General features: G+C 44.7%; 1 protein-coding gene across 1 annotated transcript in view; it reads right to left on the reverse strand.

The window, feature by feature from the left end:
• CLVS1 (clavesin 1) overlaps positions 1–22,233 on the reverse strand; it is a 106,488-nt gene that overhangs the window by 7,609 nt on the left and 76,646 nt on the right. The window contains exons 4-5 of the mRNA XM_075141789.1: positions 10,861–10,971; positions 9,503–9,738 (exon numbers count right to left, since the gene is read on the reverse strand). Coding sequence (XP_074997890.1) covers positions 9,503–9,738; positions 10,861–10,971 — 347 coding nt within the window. The remainder of the gene's footprint in view (positions 1–9,502; positions 9,739–10,860; positions 10,972–22,233) is intronic.

Consider the following 22,233-nt stretch of genomic DNA (forward strand, 5'->3'; position numbering starts at 1 on the left):
ACATCCTTGGGAGAGGTCTCTGAATAGTGCCTTGGCCCATCAAATCCAGGGGCGACCATGGCCCAGATCTGTGCTTACCTGCATGTGTGAAGAAGTCTCTGTGAGTGCATCTACACCGCTAAAGAGGCGATTGCCACAGAGCGATGCCCAGCATGAGATCCCTCATCCTCCCTGTGCCTGCCAGCGCCCCTCCTTTCCCGACAGCTGGTCCTAGCTGCTTCTCCCCACCGCAAACCCTGGGCACAGCTCACTGCAGGGTCTGCACCGAAGAGTGGTATGGGTGACACGGCACCGCATTTGGCTCTAGCCATGGCCTGGCCGGCCGTGTACCCTGTCCCAACCTGTCCCTTACCCACACCCCAGGGGATGCAGCACATACCCTTTGGCACTTGCTATAAAAACTGTTCTCTGGTGGGCTGTGACACAGCTCTCAGCTTACTGCAGACACTCTGAACTGCGAAAACATACAGAAGTGCTTAGCATTTGGCATAGCTCATACAGCCTTACGCCTTAAGGCCACTGAGACCCAGAGGAGAGGCAGAGCCAGGCGCTATGCAGAGCAAATGCAGCCAGACTCCTCTAGCAGAGGCCATCCCCGAGCAATGCAATAGAGACAGGAGTCGGTCTGTGCCACCAGCTTTGGAATTAGGGTGCACACCTTGGTCTTTTTTGATTTATCAGTGTGGATGTGCCTCATAGCTCCTGCTTCTAAGTCTTCTGACTTTCTGTGCCAAGATCTTGCTTTGGTCACATCCTAAGTCCAGGGCAGGGGAAAGGCGTGGGTGAGAGATTGTCCTCTGTGTTTCCTTTCTCTGCTACAGACTGACTCCTCCACAGTTCCTGGAAGACCCTTAAGCCCCTGGGGTGCAATAAGGTAAGCCTGGTCATGAGGCCGAATAGAGACAACACTGCAGCAGCGGTCAGCACCAATTTACAGCAGCTTCAGTGAGACTGTGCAGAATATGATATCCAAACAAAAGAAATTCAGGCTAAGTAATGAAGAAAATAATTTATATTATATCCAAACAAAAGAAATACAGTCCAAGTAATGAAGAAAATTTTCTTCTCCCACTTTATGAATATTGCACACATACATACCCTCCTGCAACACCATTCATGCTTTTCCTGCTCATGCCCATTTCCTTGCACACCAAGGAAGGTGCCTAGCCCAACAGTTTCCAGTGCCTTTGCTCAGGCACTCCAGTACTTTATGCCTGCCTCATCCTTCAGTCTGCCTTTTTTGGTCCCACCCCAGTGACCCCAGTTCCCAGTATCCCAACCGGGTTTGTCACTGAATCATAGTCTCTTTGCTTCTGTGTGGCAGTAACAGGGAAGATGCAACCCGAGAGCAAAGGGCATCAGTTTTCTTACTCCCCCATCCTACATCAGAAGTTTCCTGTCCTTAGCAAGAACAGCACTGCAGCATGAAAGCACCCCTGCAGATGTACTATTTAGGCTGGAAAGTCAAACACCACCACAGCGGGAAAAGCCAAAATGTAGATTGTGGGAGCAGCAGTCACTCGTCCGGGCGCGCGGGGGCGTTGTGACCCCCGCGTTGCGCCCCAGCCCCAGGAACACGCACTGTTCTTTCTTGGAGGGCTCTTTCCTCGCTCAGTGCTCAGGGTAGATTAGCCGAGCTAATAAGTGGCTATTTATTTTGCTTTCTTCTAGCGATTCAGCGTGTGGTTCTGTGACACATTTCCTGCATATTATTCCAAGCCTGCTCCGAAGATAGCCTTTGTTAATTCCCTCCTGAGCTTTTCTGTGGAGTTCATCAATGCAGTACTTGTATGCCTCTTAAATGTTAATTCATTTACTGCCATAGTACGACTGTGAGGTTTTTTTTTACTTCCATTTTGCATGTGGAGAGCTGAAGCACAGTGAGATTAGGTTCCAAGTATTCCTCTAATGTGGGGTGCCCATTTCCCAGTGCTGAGAGTCCGATTTTGCAGAGCGCTCAGCATTACATGGCAGCTTGTGTGATCAAAGCACATGTCCCATTGATTTCTGTTGCAGGTGGGCGCTGAGTATTCCTGGAAATTAGGCCCCAGAGCCTGTAGCTTGGCAGGCTGAAAATAAGCAACATGCAATCTCACCATCTCTGTGATGTTTGCTTTAAGCAACTTGCCAGGCCGACGCAGGGGCTTTGGGGAGAGAGGGAGAGCAGGATCTGCTTCTCCAGGGCTGCACCCAACAGGCTTAACCACAGGATCATTCCTGGTGTCCATCAGCCCTCCCTCTAAGCATCCCCATTCGCTTGTCCACCAAGTGTGCTTCCTAGCCCAGCTGCTTCCAGTCCTTTATGGAAGGATATGCCTGCCTCATCTTTCAGTCTGCCCTGGGAATCCCATCCCAGTGACCCCAGTTCCCAGTATCCCAGCTGGATTCACTGCTGAATCCTCATCTCTTCAATTCTCCTGCCAACAGTGGGGAGGATGCAGCCCTGAGAGCATGGGGTGTCAGCCTTCCAAATCCTGGCTCCGTGTCTTGCTACAGCCTAGCCTAGTATAGGGAAAGTTGTTGTGATCACAAATAAAAGTTGTAATTACAAAAAGCCTCTGCACCCCATGGCCTAGACAGGAGATGCGCATGTGAGCGTTGAACCATCAACTCAAGCTGAACAAGTTTATTTATGCTGGGAGGCCAAGCTAAAGCATGAGACAATCCTTGAGGTCATTAAATGCTAAAATTAAATATGTTTCTACCGAGCATGTGTGAATTGCCTTTTCAAAGGCTTGTAACTCAGCCAGATGTAGGTGGATTTTTCACAGGGCAGCAGAAGACATAAGCGGTGAAAAACCATTTGTTTTATTAAGTGTCATGTCTCTAATCTAAACTACTAAACTTTTGGCAAATTTATAGCCAGCTGAAGACATAATTTACAATGCAATATTTTAGGCAGCCTGAACAGCACTGGTTCTGCCATTCCACCTCCAGTCTGTGTTTGTGCACCCGTGCACTGGAAATTGAGTGCTGTAAACAAATGAAACCCACTCTGTCGACACCCTCAAAGAGCAACCGATTTCCCCCCTGCCCCAGGGGACCCCCAGGACCAAGCTACCCGTCCCTCCAGTCCTTGGTTCAGCTTTGGCTTTGCAACTCTGGTCTCCCCCCACAGCTTTCCTCGCTCCTGGCTCCTGAGGGTATTCTGCACCGTCTCCCCTGCAGCCTCCCCAGGACCTGCTGACCTGCCAGATCCACCGTGTCCTTTCCATATCTCTCTGATGTATTAGCAGAATTCTGGCCAAAAGCTATAAAAGTGTTCAACAGCTAATAATCTACGTTACTAGATAATGCATATATTACATGATATGCATGTCCCTGGGACACCTGCTTTACTAATAAGACGTGTCTCATTCATAATCTGGTATGGGGGAAGCATTTCCAAGAAGCATTCAGAAATTCTCTGTTGTTTGAAATAATTCATAATAAAATAGTGAATATAAGTCTCGCATATTATAGAGCTACTTTAACTGAAAGCTTACATGGAGTCTTTCCCTTTTCCCCCAGAGCATGTGGGAATGCACCCCAGCTACAAGCAGAGCAACCCCAGTGCCATCCATGGGCAGTGAGAAGTTTTCACACATTTTCATACTGATTTTTATTTGCTGGTATTTTACTACTTCTGCAGTAAATTGGTGCTGACTGTGAACCGGCATAAAACATGACCCATAAAAGCAGAAACATATGGCGAAGGAACATTAAGGTCACACCAAGGATAACAACTAGAAAGGTCTGCCTTGCACAGCCCAGCTGGGCATATGGAGGAACCAGTCTGAATAAATAAAAACCTTACATAAGTCACCCCCACAAATGGCCTCTTTTGAATCTAAAACTGTTCCAGTCGGCATTAGTATATACCAGTTGTGATACCCTTCTTTCTGGGAGTAGGATCCCATTTCTGAGAACCAACAATTAGTTTCAGCAACAAGTTCATTTGAAGATCAGGCCTTTAGAAAACGCACACATCAGGAGGCAATAATGGCAAACCCTAATCTGTACTTTAAAATCCTTTCACTCTAATCTGGGACATAAAAATCCACATGATCTGACACAACAACATGGGGCAATGCATTCCAACAGGGTTTTTAGCTGCAATTTCAAAATGCCTAATATGGGGGCTTTTGATGAACGATTAGGCAGGTCATCACATTTTTAGGTGCTCAAATTTCTACTTCACGGCAGGAAAAGTTAATGGTGTCTTGATGCATAAATTGTACATTTTCACAATTAGCATGCTTGGCTCTACTTTAAAAGTTTTACCCTAACTTCCCCAAGTCTCTAATGAGCTTGACTTGGTGATGGTAATGCTCTTGCAATCCATGTTATCCTAAGAATAATTTTAACCCCAAATTTGATTGAAGTTATCCTTAATTAAACTTTGATTAAATAAATTTGATTAAAAAGCCCAGGTTGTTTGGTCAGAATATATATGTAGCAGTTAGTTAGGTAAAATTTCCTTTCTCTGCAGGGCAATTTTAAATTGCACCAGGTTTTCAGACCTGTTTGCCCTGGCAGCAGGTTAAAAGCAAGCGCTCCTTTGATGCCTGGGAGAGAGAAGGAACAGTCATCTCCCAGGCTGTGCTTGGTGACTGCACAGGGAACAAGCAAAGGCAGAGAACAGTCTTTGTCACTTGGACTGAAGATTAAGTTCAGACATCAAGAAGTGACCCAGATGCAGCTGCAGAAAGGCAGATCTTGCAAAGAAAAGCGAGTCACAGGGAGGCAACGTGCTACTGCAAGTTACTTGCTGTTGCTGGACCCAAGGGTAAGAGTAGGGTGACACTGGGGAAAACAGAAACTCTACAAAGAACTGAGCTCCTTCACATGTTCCCCAGTCACTGGATCCGACTGGAGATGCTCGCTCACTGCGGTTAGGTACCCAAATAGATACAGGCATGCTTCTCCCACTGTGGCTGGCCAAAAGACTATGCCCTGTTGGCACAGTGGTATGTTGAGAGCAGTCTCTGACTCTTTAACCGCTAGGCTTAAGCATCCACCATAACTATTCATTACACTGCACACCCAGATAAAACCTCCAGCTGTTCCCAAAAACAACAGCACATCAACAAAAGCCAGCACGAGTGCCTCAGGCAAATGCTTTGGTTTTGTGTTAGCTCCCTGTTGACTAAAGCAACCCAAGGCCCCTTTCTGGCCATCAGGGCTCACAGAAGGTTTGGACCCAGCTGTAAGGGAGGTGATTTTCTTCCCTGTGTTCCGAATTTTCACACCATTTACATTGCTCTGAAATCCCACAGCTCGTAAGTGACAGGCTCCCTGCGTGGATGCAGACCGTTCAGAAGAGATGGCCCAAGGCAGGGGAAGTGTCTGTTGCCACTGCTGCTCCCAGGGTTATCAAACGGATGCGGCCAAGCTCTCGGATTGAACTGACTTTGCTATCACTGTATTAATGCTGGTTTGCATGTTTATTACCTTGCCCATTTCAAACTTCACTGAGCTGAATCTTAATAAACAGATATATTCTGAATGGATTTTTGTTATTGTTGCTTTTTTTTTTCCCCTGGCCATTAAGACTCATTATGTGGAGTCATCAGCTGTTTTGCTTTGTTTCCCATCTGTTCCTACAGTATTTGGGTTCTGGGATTTTTCCCAGGGTGTGAGATAATACTGCAGATGGGAGTGCAATTTCCACTGTTCTGATTTTGCCCCAGTGGGACTTTGCGTGGCCGCTGGTGGAAAAATGACAATTGCAATGATTTTGATTAAAGATTTTACGTATTATAGAAACTGGTCAAATCTCAAGATTTTCAAGATCATGTTGCTAACTAGAGTCAGTGGCAGGTTTTTTCTAAGGATTTGAACACCACCACCTCCATTCTCTGAAGTAAGCAAGGACTCTTTTTTGAGAAAAAATCTTGCGCAATTTCAAGTCATAGGAAAAACCACCCCTGTCTGGGGTTGGGGAGAAGATGATGTTCTGATCCCATTGTTGTTAAGGAGAGCAGACATTGGAACCTAATGGGACTTTGAGGGGCAAGTCTAGTCTCCTGTGACCGCTGGTAACCACCTTATATCAGGCCTTTCACTCAGGTATCAGTTAGGCTGTCGTATCGACAAGCTGTTTCAGTAACTCACTCCTCTGATGACTAGCAAACCTCCTCCTCTAATTTGCGGCCTAGGTCAGCTTATACCCATTTGATCTCATGCCTAAGTTGTCTTTTTTCTCAAATACCTGTTCTCTCTCCCCAGTTTTTATTCCCCCCTGTATTTGTAGAGAACAGTCATATCCATTTTAACCTTTGCTCTGCGAGGCTGAACAAACCACTGTCTTCCATCGCTTCTTGCTGGAAAAATACGCTCTCCGCTCTCCTCACCCTCCTCGCAAGTCTCAGGTGAATTTGTTTCAATTTATATGCATCTGCCCTGGTGACGGGAGCCAAAGCACTGCTGTCAGTCCTGAAGCCAACGTACGGGCACGGACCTGCTCCAGCTTCACTCCCTCCCACTGCTGCTTGGTGCCGCATTTTCTCCTGGTCTGCATTTTGAGACTTGTTTTAATTTTCAGTTGATGACTCCAGTTTGGTCTCAGCACATCTTGAAAATGCCCTCTTTCTCCCCCTCTGCATTGATTTTCTAGCATAGATTAAGTGGCTACAAAAGGATTTTTGTCAGTTATTCTCTGACTCCCTTTCCTGGCATTTTTCTTCCAAATCTATAATTCCTATCTTGATTTCTCAGCATGTCTGCTGCTAAAATTGCTATACACTATATTTGGAGTAGGTTGTGTCCGGGGTGAGCTTCTCTCTGGGTGTAGGATGGTGGTACTACATTTCACGGGGACATTTCTCTGTGGTCACAGTGCAAGACTCCAAGCAATTCTAACAGCATTGCAGTCCAAGATTAAGAAAGCTTTAACACAGCACTGGTCCAGTGGCAGCTCTAGTGAGGACGTGCTTGTATGGCTTTACAGCAAGTGGCCCCAGAGCCAGGAGGGGCAACCTACAACCCTGCACCTTCTCATGCAGCAGGACGGTGCTCTGGGGGGAACAACCATGTCCCCTCAGCCTCCGGGTTAAATGCACTTCTCATGAGCACTGCCCTCCCCTGCAGCTAATTACTGGGCAGGTAAACCTGCAGTGATATCTGGGAAGTCAGAGAGAGGAAGACTCATAATTGTTCAGCAAGGTTTTTCATCCTTAAATTACAGAAACCCAAGAAGCCTCAGTCTTCCTATACTTACCCCTTTCAGAGGAACATAAATCCTAAAGAAAAAGTCAGCCACCTTTTTTTTTTTAAACCAACATTTCAGCATAGAAACACTTACTTACAAAATTAGGATGTTTACTCAAGAGTTTCAAGAGTTCTATGCTGTGAGTGGAGGAGGAGAGGAGAGATTTTTAATGGAACTGTAAAATTACTTTAATAAGGGAAAAAATGATAGGGCAGTTGTGAGGGAATTATATTTAAGATGAAGACTAATGCTAGGAGATCACCTATGCCTAGTGTAAACCTCCCTGGAGTATCCAGGAATCTCAGCCATGGTCTGAGACTCCTGTTGTGTTAGAGATGTATGAACCTAAAGAGGCAAGGAGGGGGGATATATAAAGACAGGTAATGCTGGTAGAACTCTGTAGACCTTTTAATAGGCCTTAGATATAAATCTGGTCTAATAAATCTAATAAAGCACACAATTATGCTTCCTAAGCGTAGGCTTTTACCTCGCGTTAGGCCAAACCGTAATTTCAGGGGAAGAAGAATCAAAGCAACTACTCATAAGAGAAAATCTGTCAAAGCAGTGAACTTTTCACCTCTAACAGCTAGTAATGACCACGGGGTACAAGATCAGATGGTTCACTTAACCGCCGAGTAACGAAATTAGGCTAAAAGTTAGATCTAGTCTGCCCAGAGGCAACATGACAAATTAGATTCATCCACTCGCCATATTTGTATTAATGCACTTTTGTATTAGGGAACAGATTATAAAAGAAGGCTTTGCCTTGAGGAAGGGTTTTCTGGCACTGAACTCATTTTCAAGCTGTGGTTCTCCCCTGAGGGCACGATAAGACCCTCCCTTCTTTGCAGCCGAGGATCTGATCCTCAACAAAGATTTACCTGTGAACAGCTCTTAACACTTCGAAGCTCTAAAAACTGCAGATTTCTTTCTATAAAGATGCATAAATTGTACACTCTTGATATATGTTTTAATAATAATGGAATACATAGTTAACATATTTCTAAAATAATTCAGTGTGTTCCACGCTAATATTTAAAAAAAAAGAAAAAACACATTGTTTTAAAATCAGCTTTCTGGGACAGGCTCTGTAAACTCATCCTGGCTCCCAGCCTTGGCTGGCAGTCAGTAGTGAGAACTGCTGACTATGCAGATGGCCACTTCTCTTCGTGCCATGGCTGCAGCCCTGCAAAGGGTCGTAGCCCTGGGGTCTCGTGGCCCTGTGAGTCGTGGGACTCACAGCACTTAACGTCAGCTGTACGTGTGCGTGTTTCCAGCACGAGGCTTCACTTTGCAGCTGCAGCAGCGTGGCATCCCTCTGACCTGGGAGGGAGCTGTGAATCAAGAATGCATTTCTTTTTCCTCTGAAGATGAAAGACTTTTAAAATTAATTGCATGACATTATGGCTTGTCTGTGTTGTCAGCTTTGATTTTGCTGTGACAAAATGATGGCCGCTCCCTGTCACAGAAAGTGACGCCGTGTCTGTGAGCACCGCACTCATCAAGTGGCAGCAGCGAGTTAAAGCATCGCTGCGATCTGCATTGAAAGTAGTTTTGAGGAGCGCAGCGTGGAGGGTGAGGCAAGGGCAGATGTGACACCCCTGCAGGGGAGCCAACCCGGCCATCGCTCGCTGCAGCTGGTGTTGGCTCTGCCGTACCACCCACAAACCTGTGCCAGGTATCCAACCCTCCTCACCCCATCCCTGCAAACAGTCCAAATTGCTGAGGGTGATACTCTCAAGAGGCGTAACTTTAAGCATTCAGAGCTGAATGCACAACCACTAGATCTAAAATCAGAGATCAGCTCTGCTGCCTTAGCAGGGCTCGATGGAGAAAGCGGGAGCAGAAGCAGCAGGAGGAGACTAACCCATTTTCCCTTTAGAGGGCAGTGGTGTTCATCATACAAAAGCTTCATTTCCAAGGAGGTAAACCCCTTATCATTAATACCTGGGGTCAGCAGCACCGCAGCAGCAGCAAGTAATAGGAACCAGCACTGAAGTGGTGCTGCTGGCCGCACTACGCCATACAGAAGAGCACCTCGCTCTGATATACTTTCCATAATGCTCTGTGCAGGGGCTCATTAATTTCCCCTTGTTTTCCATTACAGTAATCAGACGAGTAATTACGGTTCCACGGAGAGGCTTCCTTTCTCCCACCTCACCATGAACGCAGTCCCGGGTGAAGCGCTCCTTACGGTCAATGTTTGCCAAATTACAGCCTCTCTCCGAGCCAGATGAGCCCTTCCTGCTAGATTTGTGCCAAACCAGTTTGGAACGCCAAATAAGAGACGATTTCAAAGGCAGTACTAACCTTTTCATGGGTTTGGGCGAGGCGTCCTGCTCCAGGTTGGAGGACGCATGCTTCACGTGCATGGCGTTGTAGGAGGTGTGGGTGTACTCGTTTTCGTCGCTGTAGTCGGGACCGAGTAACGTTCGAGCCCACGTCCCCATGTCGTACGGAGGAAGAGTCCCCCCGAATTCAGAGGGCAGGCATTCAGGGTGTATTAGCTGGTGAAGGCTGTTCAGGTTGTTACCATGAAGAAAGATCTTTAACAAATAAAAAGAAAGTTCAAAGTCATCATCGATCCCTTACTTCATTAAGTACAATAATAACAGCACTAATGAGGTGTGGAGCATCATTAGTTGACGTTGCAGTTTCAGGTGGGAATTTCTGAAGCGCTCAGAGCTGGTGCGGGCGGGTGGAGGAGGGGGATTAGCTTTGGGGTGCGCAGCTGAAGAATTAGGCTGGCACCATAAACACTTCTGAAAATCCTAATCTGCTTACTTTTGGCACATGACACTTTCACTTTCTTAAGTACCAGATCAGGGAAAGTGCAAGTCAGGAATAATGACGGATTATTGCTACTGTAAGAGGATAGAGGCTTGCACGAAGAGCGGTGAGAAGAAAAGGGAGATAGTGGAGCTTACTGAAAGATGTCTGAGAGGGCAACCCAGCCCTGCACCCGGGGACTGACGTTTCCCAGGGGTGTAGGTCTGTGTCACCACTTTGCACTGCTTCAGTGACATTTGTCTCTCTAAGCCCTCTTTGCTTTCATTTCGGGCTGGTACTACTCTTGATTTGCCTGGGGTCAGACACACCCCAGGGTGGGCTCTGGGGCCTTCTGAGAGATGATCCAGTGGTTGTCTGGTAGACTGCAGAGGACAAATGGCCAAGATGACTGCAGGACCACAGTTCACATGGGTTTCAGTGGGGAAGACCTGCCTCTTCTGCGGTGTGAGCAAACAGCCTTCAGGAATGGGCATTTTTTGTGGAAACAAGTGAGTTACCACCATGTGAAAAGAGTCCACTTGCTGAAGGAATGAAATAGGAAATTTTACGCCCGCAAAAAGAGTTGAGCTGAAGTTCCCCTCACTGCGTGTGACTTCAGCCAAGCCTGATAATCCCTTCACATTGCCAATCCTCCCTATCGCTGAGCATGTCCCATTAAAATGTATCTACACTTTGTAAGTGATGACAGATTTCTGGTCCCTGGCTGAGTTATTGATTCAATCCAGACCATTGCAAACTCTAAGTTTTAATAACAGCAGCAATTCTCTGAGGCCATATGAAAAATGCAGAGAGAAAAAGAAGGAAGAAAAGAAAGCAGGCACCTACTCAATTACTCCAGCTCTGCAGCTTCCTATCCCCCCCCGGCCCTGGCTAATTACCCTTTTCCTTGTCTTGTCTTTGAGGAACGGTTTGATTAGCGTGTACAGGGCATGGATGTACCAGGGCTGGTTGACAAAATGGACTCCTCCAAAACGGGCAGGAAAGCTGTCCTACAGAAAGAAAGAAAAGGAAGGCGGTTAATAGATGCAGTGCTTTAGCCCAGCAGTCAATAGGATGAAAGTCAGAGGAAGAAGTCTGCCTCTTTCCATCTGCAAACGAGCACTGGGCTTGCTGGGAGGGGGGCAGGAGGGAGGTGGAAAGAGAAAGACGCCTGGACACATTTGCATCAGTTTCTTCTGTTAGCAGGCGCAGTCCCTTCTCCCCTCCACACACTAACGCATCAATTGCTGATGATTTAAAGTAGGCTCACCAGACACTTCGCCTGAACATTTTTTAATTCCATCAGGGCATCTGACTTGGCTGGGATGGGAAGTGAGAGGGGGCTGATGAACACCGCTCCCTCGAGGGGAAGCTTTCTCATTTCTCATTGTGCGGCGTAAGGCAAGCCCCCGTTCCCACGCACATCGCTGCACACAGCTCACCTTTTCACCCTTCGGCCTCCCTGCCTCCCCCCTGCTAAAATCATCATTACAATGGCTGACCTTTCGGGGTGAGCGAGCAGCATATGATGGGGAGGAGGATGGGTGGGAAATGCTGATAAGTGAAGGTGTAGGGAGAGCGCACCATGACGGCACCATGGAAACTGCCGGAGCCCAGCGCTGGCTGCCAGGCTGTGCACAAACACCCTCGGCATTAGCATGCAGGTAGCGTCCCGCCGGGGAGGTGTTTGCAATAGTGTCCTACTCCGCTCAGCCAGCGTGGCACGCTTAATAAAAGAGGAGGTTGCTGGCGTGTCTTTAAAGGTTATTGTATATTGTGATGGGCATTTTGTACCTACACTCTCATCTAACAAATGTCAGTCAGTCAGGGAAGAGCTTAGGATTCTTTCGCTTGCGTAAATAGTGGGACGACTGCTGCTCCTGCGTGCAAATACGCTTCCAGCGAGAGGAGAGGTGCATGTCTCTCCCCCGTGAAGGGAGATCCTGATGAAGCCGTCCTCATCCTGCCTGTGCTCCTAACCCCTACAGCTCAGCGTATAAAGACAGAGCATAATCAGGTCTCCTCCTTCAGGGCTTTGGCTCTGGCAGGTTAATTCCCCCCACAATTAGCGTGGGGTATCCTGGGGCTTTCTCCTACCTTCCTCTGGAGCATCAGAGATTGAGCACAGCTGGTGAAGATATGGGGTGGATTTATGAGATGATATGGAAAATCCCCTTATACACCTGCTCGGTATAGCTTCTGCACTGCTTCAAGGTCAAATTATTTCCCAAATTTAGCACTATGTAGGCATCCCACCACCTCCTACCACCCAAGGTAGATTGGCAGGACTCTCCATGCTCTTTACCACTGGCCATGGAGTGCCCTGGCAGTCATCTTAAACCATACTCGGGTAATGCCTGCAGCCACAGGCATTAAGTGACACCTTTTTCTTTTGCTATACAGTAGTATAAACCACTTACACCTCGGACACGTCAGTTTATCGGAAATCATCACAAATCTCAATATTGGATGCTCTGTGCAAGACTAGTGGGTAATCAGGCCAGCATGCAGGAGGGCAAGCAATGCAACATAACAGGTGATCCCTTTTAAATCCCAATAAACTATAAGCTGAGCTTTTTAAGGATGGCACACACTCTGTTGGGGTGTTCATTCACTATAAAGACAACCATCTTTCCATTGCTGCTGGAATATTCATTAGAGTTTAGGGATGCAGCTCTGGCTGATACAAACTACTGCAGTGCTGCAGGTTGCAGTGACTTGAACTGGGTCATGCTGAGAAACAGCTTCAGAGAATCTGAGCCCACCTAGAACAAACATTGACCAACAGAAGTGTGAAGTGAAGCCAAGAGTGATTTTTCTACCCTGTGATAACCTAACACTGGGCTTTAGAGAAGACCAGAGCCAAAAATGCCCATCTCATGCAAAATTCATATATTCTTTGCTTTCCTCCCACATGGGAATGAAAATGTGAAGATTTGAAACTTTCACGGAATATTCAAAAAAAAAAAAAATTAAGAAATATTGGAATGTTCTACATTTGCCTTTTTTTTTTTTTTTTTAGTTCTATATTTGTCAAGGCGGTTGCTATCCCACAAGCTGTATCTCCAAGGGAAAAGTTCTGGACTCCTTTGCTCTTTGGGGCTTAGCTGCCACAGCCGCCCCAGGTTGTACCATGGCAGCATAGGTCAGTGTAGAAGACACAGTCTGAGTCTGAAGTGAAGGACAGTAAAGAAATAAGAGATGGGAAGCAGGGAAATAACTTTAAGACACAGAGATTTATACGGACCCAAAAAAGAAAAATTGTTTTGCCTTCTCACTGGAATGCACAGATGATATTAAACATAATCTTCGGTGAGAAATGTCAGTCAGACTTCATTTCCAAGGGGGAACGTGGTTTTTTTTAGAACATGTTGACTAGCCTTAATGATACCACATTACCCAGAAAGGTCTGAATGCCAAGAATTATAGGAACCAGCCAGAGGTTTAAACTGGCAGACTGCCTCTGGAAAAGGTCGACTAAGGAGAAGGATGTACTTTCCTATATAGAAAATGAATTTTATGTCCACCCAAAATAGATTGTTGAGTCCATAAACTAGATTCTGTCTGGTACATTAATAGATTAAGTGTTAGAGGAAAACCCCTCATATAACAGTTTTATTTAAAGGCAATTGCTTTCTTTTCATTTCTTTTCAAGTTACACCCGAAAATGCACAAAGACCCCTGAAAAGGCAGCATGATGGCCAGGAAAAAAACAACCAAAGAACATTTTTTTGTGTGTAACTTTCTGCTAATTTTTTGTTCCTTACCCTATTAAGCACAATAAGCTCAATTTGACCTTCATCCCTCAGTCCACCTGCATTTGTAAGGCTGTCAATTAGAACAAGGACAAAGACATAATTTTTTTTTTTAAACCAAAGAAATTTGATATGGGAATCATCCAGACACTGTTTGGAACCGCAACATACCAATTTTGCAGAAGTCCCTAATTAGAGCAGAGCTGTCTTGGAAAGAAAAGCTCCCATCTGGAGGTCTGCCTTGCGCAGTTCCAGGAAGATGTATGAGACCTTTCCCACACCCCACTTAGAGTCTCTGCTGCTTTCCCTGGGGCAAGGTGAAAGTAGCTGAAATTGATTTTCTGCTGGAGAGCTTTTGCTTTTAGGAATTCTCTTTTGATTTCTCATGTCTTGCGATTCCTTGGGAAGGTGTATTTTATAATGAGGTACATTTTTTGGAGCCTACTGTGAAAAGGACCCTGGGATCATGGAGCCTTTTCTTAACCTGATTCCTTGTTAAAAATGCCCGATCCTGAAGATATATTTACATTTTATTCCAATGGCATAAGTAAAATATAGCACGCAGGAATTGGTCTAATTATTTGTCGGCACTGCTGCCATTTTACCTGAAAACCAGGCTGGACGTACTAGCGTGTTGCTCAGAGATGCAATTGCTGCGTGAACAAATACATCCAACCCCGTGCTCATCTAACTAACTCGCTACTCAGCAAGAGCAGGGAAGAAACAGTAGGACTCCAGATACCTGCTTGGGCACCCAGCTCACTCCAAAGTCAGACCAGGTCTTCTTCACTGGGACCTGAAGTGAACTAAAACAAGGAATATTTCTAACCATGCTGCAGTGACACCTTTCCCAAACTGTAAAGGTAAACCTAGAGAAACAAAATTGTCCAGACGCAGGGTTTTAGTTGTTCCTGTTGTTTGAATGGAATGGTGCCAAAGACGGGACTTTTCTTTTGCCTGATTTGTCTTTTTTTAACTTCATATACTTTTTCCTTTACTTTTTTCAGTTATTCCCCTCCACATCATTTCCAAAGAAGAGAAAGAAATGAACACTGGAGCTGCCACAGACACCCCAAAATCCACACAGGCCTCAATACATCTTTCATTTCAGATTGGAGAAGTGTCTCCAAGCTTGCAGATCAGAGGAAAATGTTACGGAGATCATTGTTTCCCTTCTCCGCTGCGAACTCCCGTGCAGGGAAATTTCTGAAATGAAATGAGTCTGGGACCGAAAACCCTCGGTACATAATGTTCCACTAAATAGCTCGGGAGCAATAGCTACGAGGTGAATGAGAGACAATTTTTCACTATTTCTGCCTGTTCTTTCCTTCACAACATCTATTTCTTTTGGCATGAGTATGCATCAGAAACCTTTTACTGTGTTGTTGTTCTGAACTACTTGAAAGCTAAAAATCAAGATGATCCCCCAGCATCTCCTCACACCAAAGTGTGGCAGAAAAGCAAAACAATTTGTGGAATACCAAAATTAGGGATAAATCCAGCCTGATGCTCAGGGCCAATCTTTTCAAACTGCATGAATTGGCTACATAGACCAATGACCTGAGCTCAAAAACCAAGTTGTAGCATATTTCTGGGTTATGGGACATCTGAATTTTGTGACACAAATGTTTTTAAAATGCTTTCATAACTTCTACCCTTTGCAATCAGAAAAGCAAACACACATCTTGCCATGCCAATGCACTTTAGTCTCAATCATACTTGCCAGTTTACTGCAAATCAAAATATAATCCCCTTTGAAAGAAAATAATTTCCTGTAGATTCAGGAAGACTTCAATGATAAACAAAACTGTTTAAACCAAAAGATCATTTAAACAGAGGATAAAAACAGTATCTCCATGCCTGTGCACTTACATAATCAGTCCCCGCGGTGGATTAAAGCTCCCACAGACCATATTAATAGTTCAGGAAGATTTTATTAATAGTTCGGTGATAGTTTCTCCATAGAGAGTTTCTGTGAGTGTGTGATTTTAATGGATTGGCACGATAAGGGAAGGAGGCTTTCCGCTCTCCAGCTCTGGATCCAAATTCAGCCTCTGAAACAGTGGCTGTGATTGAAAGTTTTTGTCCCCCGATTTTATGACTTTGGCAGATATTGGATAGGTTTGTTTATCAAAAACATGTTCCTGAGCACGTATGAATGAACGTCGTGTAAACGCCCTTGGTGCGGACAGAGCAAGCTGTCCTACAGTGCGTGTTAGGAGAGAAGGTAAAGTGTCCCCCCCACCGCTACAGCTTCAGATTCTAATTTTAATGCAGCTCCTGAATGCTTAGTTCAGGAAATCCCGCGGGCAGGAGGCAGTGGGAGGGAGTGGCAGGGCCAGGGGCCGCGAGGACCCGGGGATCAGGCTGCTCCCGCACCTCTCCAAGCGGTCCCTGGGGCTGCAGCAGCCCGGGCTGCTCCTGCTCACCTGCTACGGTGCCTGCTCTGCGCCCAGGCATGTTTCAAATCTCCATCCGGGCAAGTTGCTCGTCTTTCTGTTATATCTTTTTGCTCCCCTGTGTTTTTGAAGACACGGGAATGCAAAATTAATGTTACCGGTGGCAATAATTGCAAACTCGTTTGCTTCTACCTTGGCATGCCCTCAGAGTACACGGGGCTTGGAAATAGCTGCGGAGTAGGGGAAACCCATTAAAAAAAAGACATTAGTGCTAGCAATATGGCAATGTTGACCTGCTCAAATACAACCGTAAAAAGAATTCTTGCAATCGAGAGGAACTCATTGATTTCAGGTAAGCTGTGACTATAACTGCTCACATGGAACGCTCTCTTTTTTCTGAAGCATGCAGTAACAAAGGACTGGAGCAAAATCACAGGAAAATATGAGTGTTTGGTTATTTTTACACTGCATACCCACGTATGTAGATGAGCACACTCTGAAGTACTGCTGTCAGGGAATTGGAACTGAAAAATGAACATTGGGATGCATTCTCCTAGATATTTTTCATTATGTTTGTTATCTCTCCTGCTACACTTGATAACTTTTAAAATTCACTCATTTGCAGTGGGTTTCTCCCAGTCATTATTGCACATTAGTGAGGTCCTACAGAGCATCTGTTCATGGGTGTTGGCAGATGGCACCGATAAATCAGGTTATAGAACACAGATTTGCTCAGTAAACTTTGATTTGTCCTGATAGAATCATGCTGTCATATCATCTGGTCCAACAAAGTAACTTGTAACCTTGGGGCAAAAGGGGGATTTCTTCACTACCTTTTTGCAAGAAACCCTTTGGTGAACCAGCTCAGAATAATTTAGGAACAGAAAATTTCCCAGAAACAGTGACTCCGCTGGATTGACACCGTACCCCAGTGCTGCTTTTTCGCTTGGCACGTGCCCCTGTTGATTTCAAAGTGTTTCACACACTTAAGGTATAGCCTGAGGCTCCCTCCAGAAAAAGAGATCAATAAATTATATTGATAAAGAAACAGCTGGCTCATTCTGGGGTTGAGGAGGTACACAGAGAAGAGAAGAAATCAAAAGGTGATTAAAAAATAATAATACAAAGAGCACTGACCACTGATTTGGAAGTAGCCCATGCATGTGTGTGACTGGGGTGCCACAGTTTGCTCTAGGTTAGGTCGGATTAGGCGAGCCAGATCAGGGAGCTTCTGGTGGAGCAGGAAGAGTGACAGTCACACGCTAAGCTAAGGAGGGGTAGATTGGGTCACAGGAACCGGCGGCAGCATGGGAAGGGACATGAATTTGCCAGAGGCTATTTTTCAGGGTTAGTTTAGGAACTTGCTATGATCTTTGCAGCCAGCTCTAGCAAACCAGGCTAAATTGTCTCCAACGTCCTGATTTTTGGTGCAAACTGCAGCTCAGAAACACTTTCATATCCAGCTTTCTTAAGTGAGGGTGACTGCAAGCTGAGCCGCTTCTATTCCTGTGTCTCGCTGAACATGAACATCTAAAATTAGTTGTGGGGGAAGGGAAAAGCATCAGGAAGATCATCAAAGCTGAAAGTAGTTTAGGGCTTAATTAGAAACTGCAAAACATGCTGGGCACAGTGCAAGCCTGGCCTGGAGGCTTGCTGGACTAACACAGGTGCCGCTGGCTGAAGTGTGTGACCACAGGTCGGCCGTGATGCTTTGCTCTCCCTGGGATACCAAGCACTTGGCTGGCTGTCACCTATGAGCTTTGGTTCGTCACTCGAAATCATCAGTCTCTGTGCAAACGTCACATTTCTGAGAGAAGTGACGTCCCTCTCAGAGAAGTGACGTCCCTCCAATCCTTTTCCTGATACTGGGAGTTAAAGCAATGCTGTTCATCTCTGAGCTGTTGGTGGGTTGTGTGGGTGTGAGTTGCTCTCAATTTTGGGTGTCTGATAAATTTTGGGTGTCTGATAAAGAAGTGGGTTTTTTCCTGTAGCCAGATTTTAATGCAGGACCTTCTGAAGCAAAATGGCCACCAGCAGAATGAGCACATCCAGCAATGAAAGTAAAAGTCAGCATTAAGACATTTTTAAGGAAAGACCACCCTAATTTCCTTGCACCTGGAAAAAGATCCACCCAGGGAGCCCTGGGGTTAAAAAGTTTGGCATGGAAAACTTGACCTGAAAAATGTTCTATTTTTAAAATACACTTTTTGAAAAATAATAACTTAAAGATTTTTTTGAAAGTCATTTTTAAAAGTTAAGCTCTAAACAAAATTAATTAGTGCTATTAACCACTCTAGCCAAAATCTACAATTTTCATTAGCTCACCTGATTTAAAGCTCTCTCTCCCTAGCTATTTCTATTTCCACAGACAGGCATTGCAGCCATCCTGAAGGGCAGTAGATCTGTGGGACACTTTGGTTGGAAGCACAGGGAGTGAAGGACTTGGGGCAGAGAAGATGACACTGAGGCAAATCCACTAAGGGTTTAAAAAGCTGTTGAAAGGAAAGAAGAAAGTGCATGCAAAAAGCCAGTCCTGAAAAGGACAAAGTACAGCACCTTATTTCTTGTCCAGCACTATAAGGATTTTAAATAAAAACCCTGTACAAAGTCTGCCTCTTTAGATATGCATTGTTATGCTGAGAATCTACATCATGTATGTAAAACATTTATTCTGTATTTTCTTCACATCGCCACTTGCTGTATCTATGTATCTGCTCCCTGCCAAAATATCCCTGTGTCTGAGTGAAGGGGCAATGAAGGCCGAACTGTCATGGTGAGGACAAATGCCCACAGCATTAGTTAAAGTCAGCCAAAGAAAAGCAATTAAAAAAGGTCTTGTGGCACTTGCCTTTCTTCTCAGGAGACCTATTGACTTTGCAGAAAAAGCTTTCCATCTTGCCTTTGAAAGCGCCAAGGTGTTACACAGGAATCATACAGTTGTATTACACTTGTGTTGTGATTGAAAGCTGATGATGGAGAAAAGGAGATTTTGTTATTTATAGTGCTAGGCAACCTATTTGGCACTGAACAGCAGTCTGCTGTAGCTTGGTTTGAGCAAAGCCTGAAATCATCTTCAAGCTTTTGCATGTACATTCATATATAGGGCAACATGTAAAGGAGATTTTAAACTATTATTGTGGTAAGATTGTAACCTGGAAAGAAAAATGTTTTTTCTAACCTAGGTCAGAAAAAAAATGAGGAAACCATTTTTTTATTGGCATTTGTTGACTGGCTGAAACAAACTATTTGAGAGAGATTATTCCTTTTACAGTAAATTTCTCTGCATCTAGCAAGAAGTTAAGAAAATCCTTTGTGTTGACTTCTCCATACAGCTCCTTGAAGGTATCATAGCCTTCTAGCACCCATTTTCTTAAGGCTATCTGCTAAACAGAGGCTAGATTTCCATCTTATTTCACTAAGAATTTCAGTTTTTACCCTAATTTGTTTGAGATTGGAACCTCATTTTAAAATGGAACCTTTCCCTTCACCTAGCTCTCCCACAAACCCTTTTTTAAACAATTTCTATGGTCTCTGTCATCCTCGATGAATGTACCCTGATGGGTGTCCCCCTGGTGAAGATACTTTTTCAATTCTTTTTTCTCTTTCAGCAGGAGAGAGGGAGTGTGTGTGTGTGTGTGAGGGTGGGTGAGAAAACCTTGTGACTTACTTTATTTTAAAGGGAGTCAAAATGCTAAATGCCTGTGCAATGGTGGAAACCCAGCTCTGGGGGGATTCAATATGAGGCAACTCATGCTGCATTAGATAAACACCTGACAGCAGCAGCAGCAGCTTTGCTTCATGTACAACCTCTTATTCTTCAAACAATAGAGGCCTAGGGAAATCTTTTACTATTTGCGTGATTCAGTCTCTGTCCTTGTTCTAGTATCTGAGTGAGATTGCTTAGCTTTCTTATGCTGAAGGGAATTGTGTCTCACAAAGTCCCACATAGTCACAGGGCTAAAATGACCGGAGCAGACCAACGTGTCAGGTCTGCAATAAAATATAATCTCTTTGTGTCTGCCCTTTTGTGGTGTCTCTCTTTTTTTTTTTTTCCCCTTAATAATGGAGCAGTGCCTTGGTAGTGAGAAGCCTGACCATAATTGAATGTCCTTGAAATAAGCTTTGAGAACAACAACAAAAAAAGAGTAATACTAAAGATACATGTGGAAAGATGTATAGATACATGTAAAGATACATGGTGGAAAACATTTTTAGGAAAGCTGTTTTTACAGTGGCAGACAGCATTTTAAGTTTCACAACATTTTCTACACTCTGCATTTAAGAAACAAGTTATGAAGATCATTTTGCCATGAAGAGCCTTGTACTGTGCAGTACAGAGAACACACTGATATTTTTCCCTTATGGTCATAAAAGTAGGCATTGCTAATAGCACCACCAATAGCTAAGAATGTCTGATGCTCCATTTGCATTTTGTTATAACTTTGCCAGAGTTTTACATTTTGGGCTCAGATGTTTCAACAGGGAGCTAGACACATTTTTTCATGGGGACAGTTTTGGTGGTTGAAGAGTGGGGTTGAGGAAGTGATTTGAGTGTTTCTTAATGGGCTTGCGGGGAAAAATACCGTTTTCTGCACTTCAAAAATATTTCTATGACTACTGGAGGGTGGAGATTTAAACCTCAAAGCCTTTGGGGCATGGACCCAACCTTTCACATAAGGTTTTCCTAGTGCACTTGGTTTAACTGCCGCAGTGAGAATTTGCAGCTCCGTGTGTGCATATGCCAGAACTCATTCAGGGAAGTTTGGAGGTTGAGATGTTTCATAAGCTGGACTAGTCATAGTGATACCCTCTTGTCTTAAAAGCTATGGTCAGTCAAAATCCTTAGAGTTCATCAGCTACGTTCTCCCAACAGGGCGTCTGCAGCCCTGACCCGTGGGTGGGAGGCAGAGCTCTCCCTGCAGTGGTTGCTCCTAGAGGTATCGTAAAAGACAGGTGGAGTCAGGGCCTCATGAAGCTGTACTTTGATACTGGGATTTCTCCTTTTCTAACTGACTTTGCCATTTTAACGTTCTTTTGTGCCGTGTTCACCACCTAAAACAATGCTAGCCGGGAGCCAGTGCTGCTCATCACATAATCTCTCAGAATCCAGGGCTTTTATCAGTCTGGCAGCGTTGGATGCTCCATAAACTTTGTACTCTTTGCTACAGAAAATACATGTTTATACTCTCTGCAACAGTGCTCTCATTTCCACAACACAACTTCCCTTCATTTCACATTTCTTATTCCTCACTACCTTGCTTTACTGCAACCTGAACTCTGACTTCAAAACAACTTTAAAAGATAGTGGTAGGAAAATTATATCACTGCTGTCTGTGGAGGTGCAAGGAAAGCAGGGCACTATTCAATGCAGCTTCCCAGCCTTTTCATTATCATCAGACAAGCATGGATATTAGACTGTGGGGATAATTCCAGGACACTTTTTCAGTCCTTTGACCTCTTCTATATTATCACCTGCTACCATTACAGTCCCTGAACACGAGGATTCTGAGGGCTACCAGTTAAGTTTACTGCCCGAGTAGCACTTGCACTGCCTAGCCCAAAAGGTTATTCTTAATTGTGTTTTCAGACAGCACAGTGTCTGCAAGATAACGATTCCTCCATTCTCCTGTTCTACTCTTAAAATTTTTTTCTGATTATTTTTTCTAAGGCCAAGATAGAAGAAAAAGAACTTCTCTGAATTTGTTAAAACTACAGGTAGCAGGAAGGTGTGATCTTATTTCTCACTCACCTCAGATTAAAAAGCCATACAAATTTTCCTCTTCCTCTTTTTTCTCGTATTGGATTAAAGTCACACATTAAGTACTGCTACATGAAGTCTTAAATGAATTAGGCTTTTTCCAACCAGAGGCTGGGAGTATGCTGTGTCATATCTCTGGAGGTCATTAAATTTGCTAGATTTGCTAGATTTGGTAGATACAGGGCAGTCGGTGTGTAGCTTCTCCTTTGAAGACTTCCCATCGAGAACTCTTTCCACCTGAAGGCATGCAGCAGCGTATCCTCCTTGTTAAACTCCAAGCATTTTATTACTGCTCCCTGCTTGAGTATCAGCATTTGCAAAGTAGTGGGTGCCATTTACCTTGAGTTTAGCAGGCTTTAG

The sequence above is a fragment of the Calonectris borealis genome, chromosome 2 (genome assembly GCF_964195595.1).
Source record: "Calonectris borealis chromosome 2, bCalBor7.hap1.2, whole genome shotgun sequence".
Taxonomy (NCBI): domain Eukaryota; kingdom Metazoa; phylum Chordata; class Aves; order Procellariiformes; family Procellariidae; genus Calonectris; species Calonectris borealis.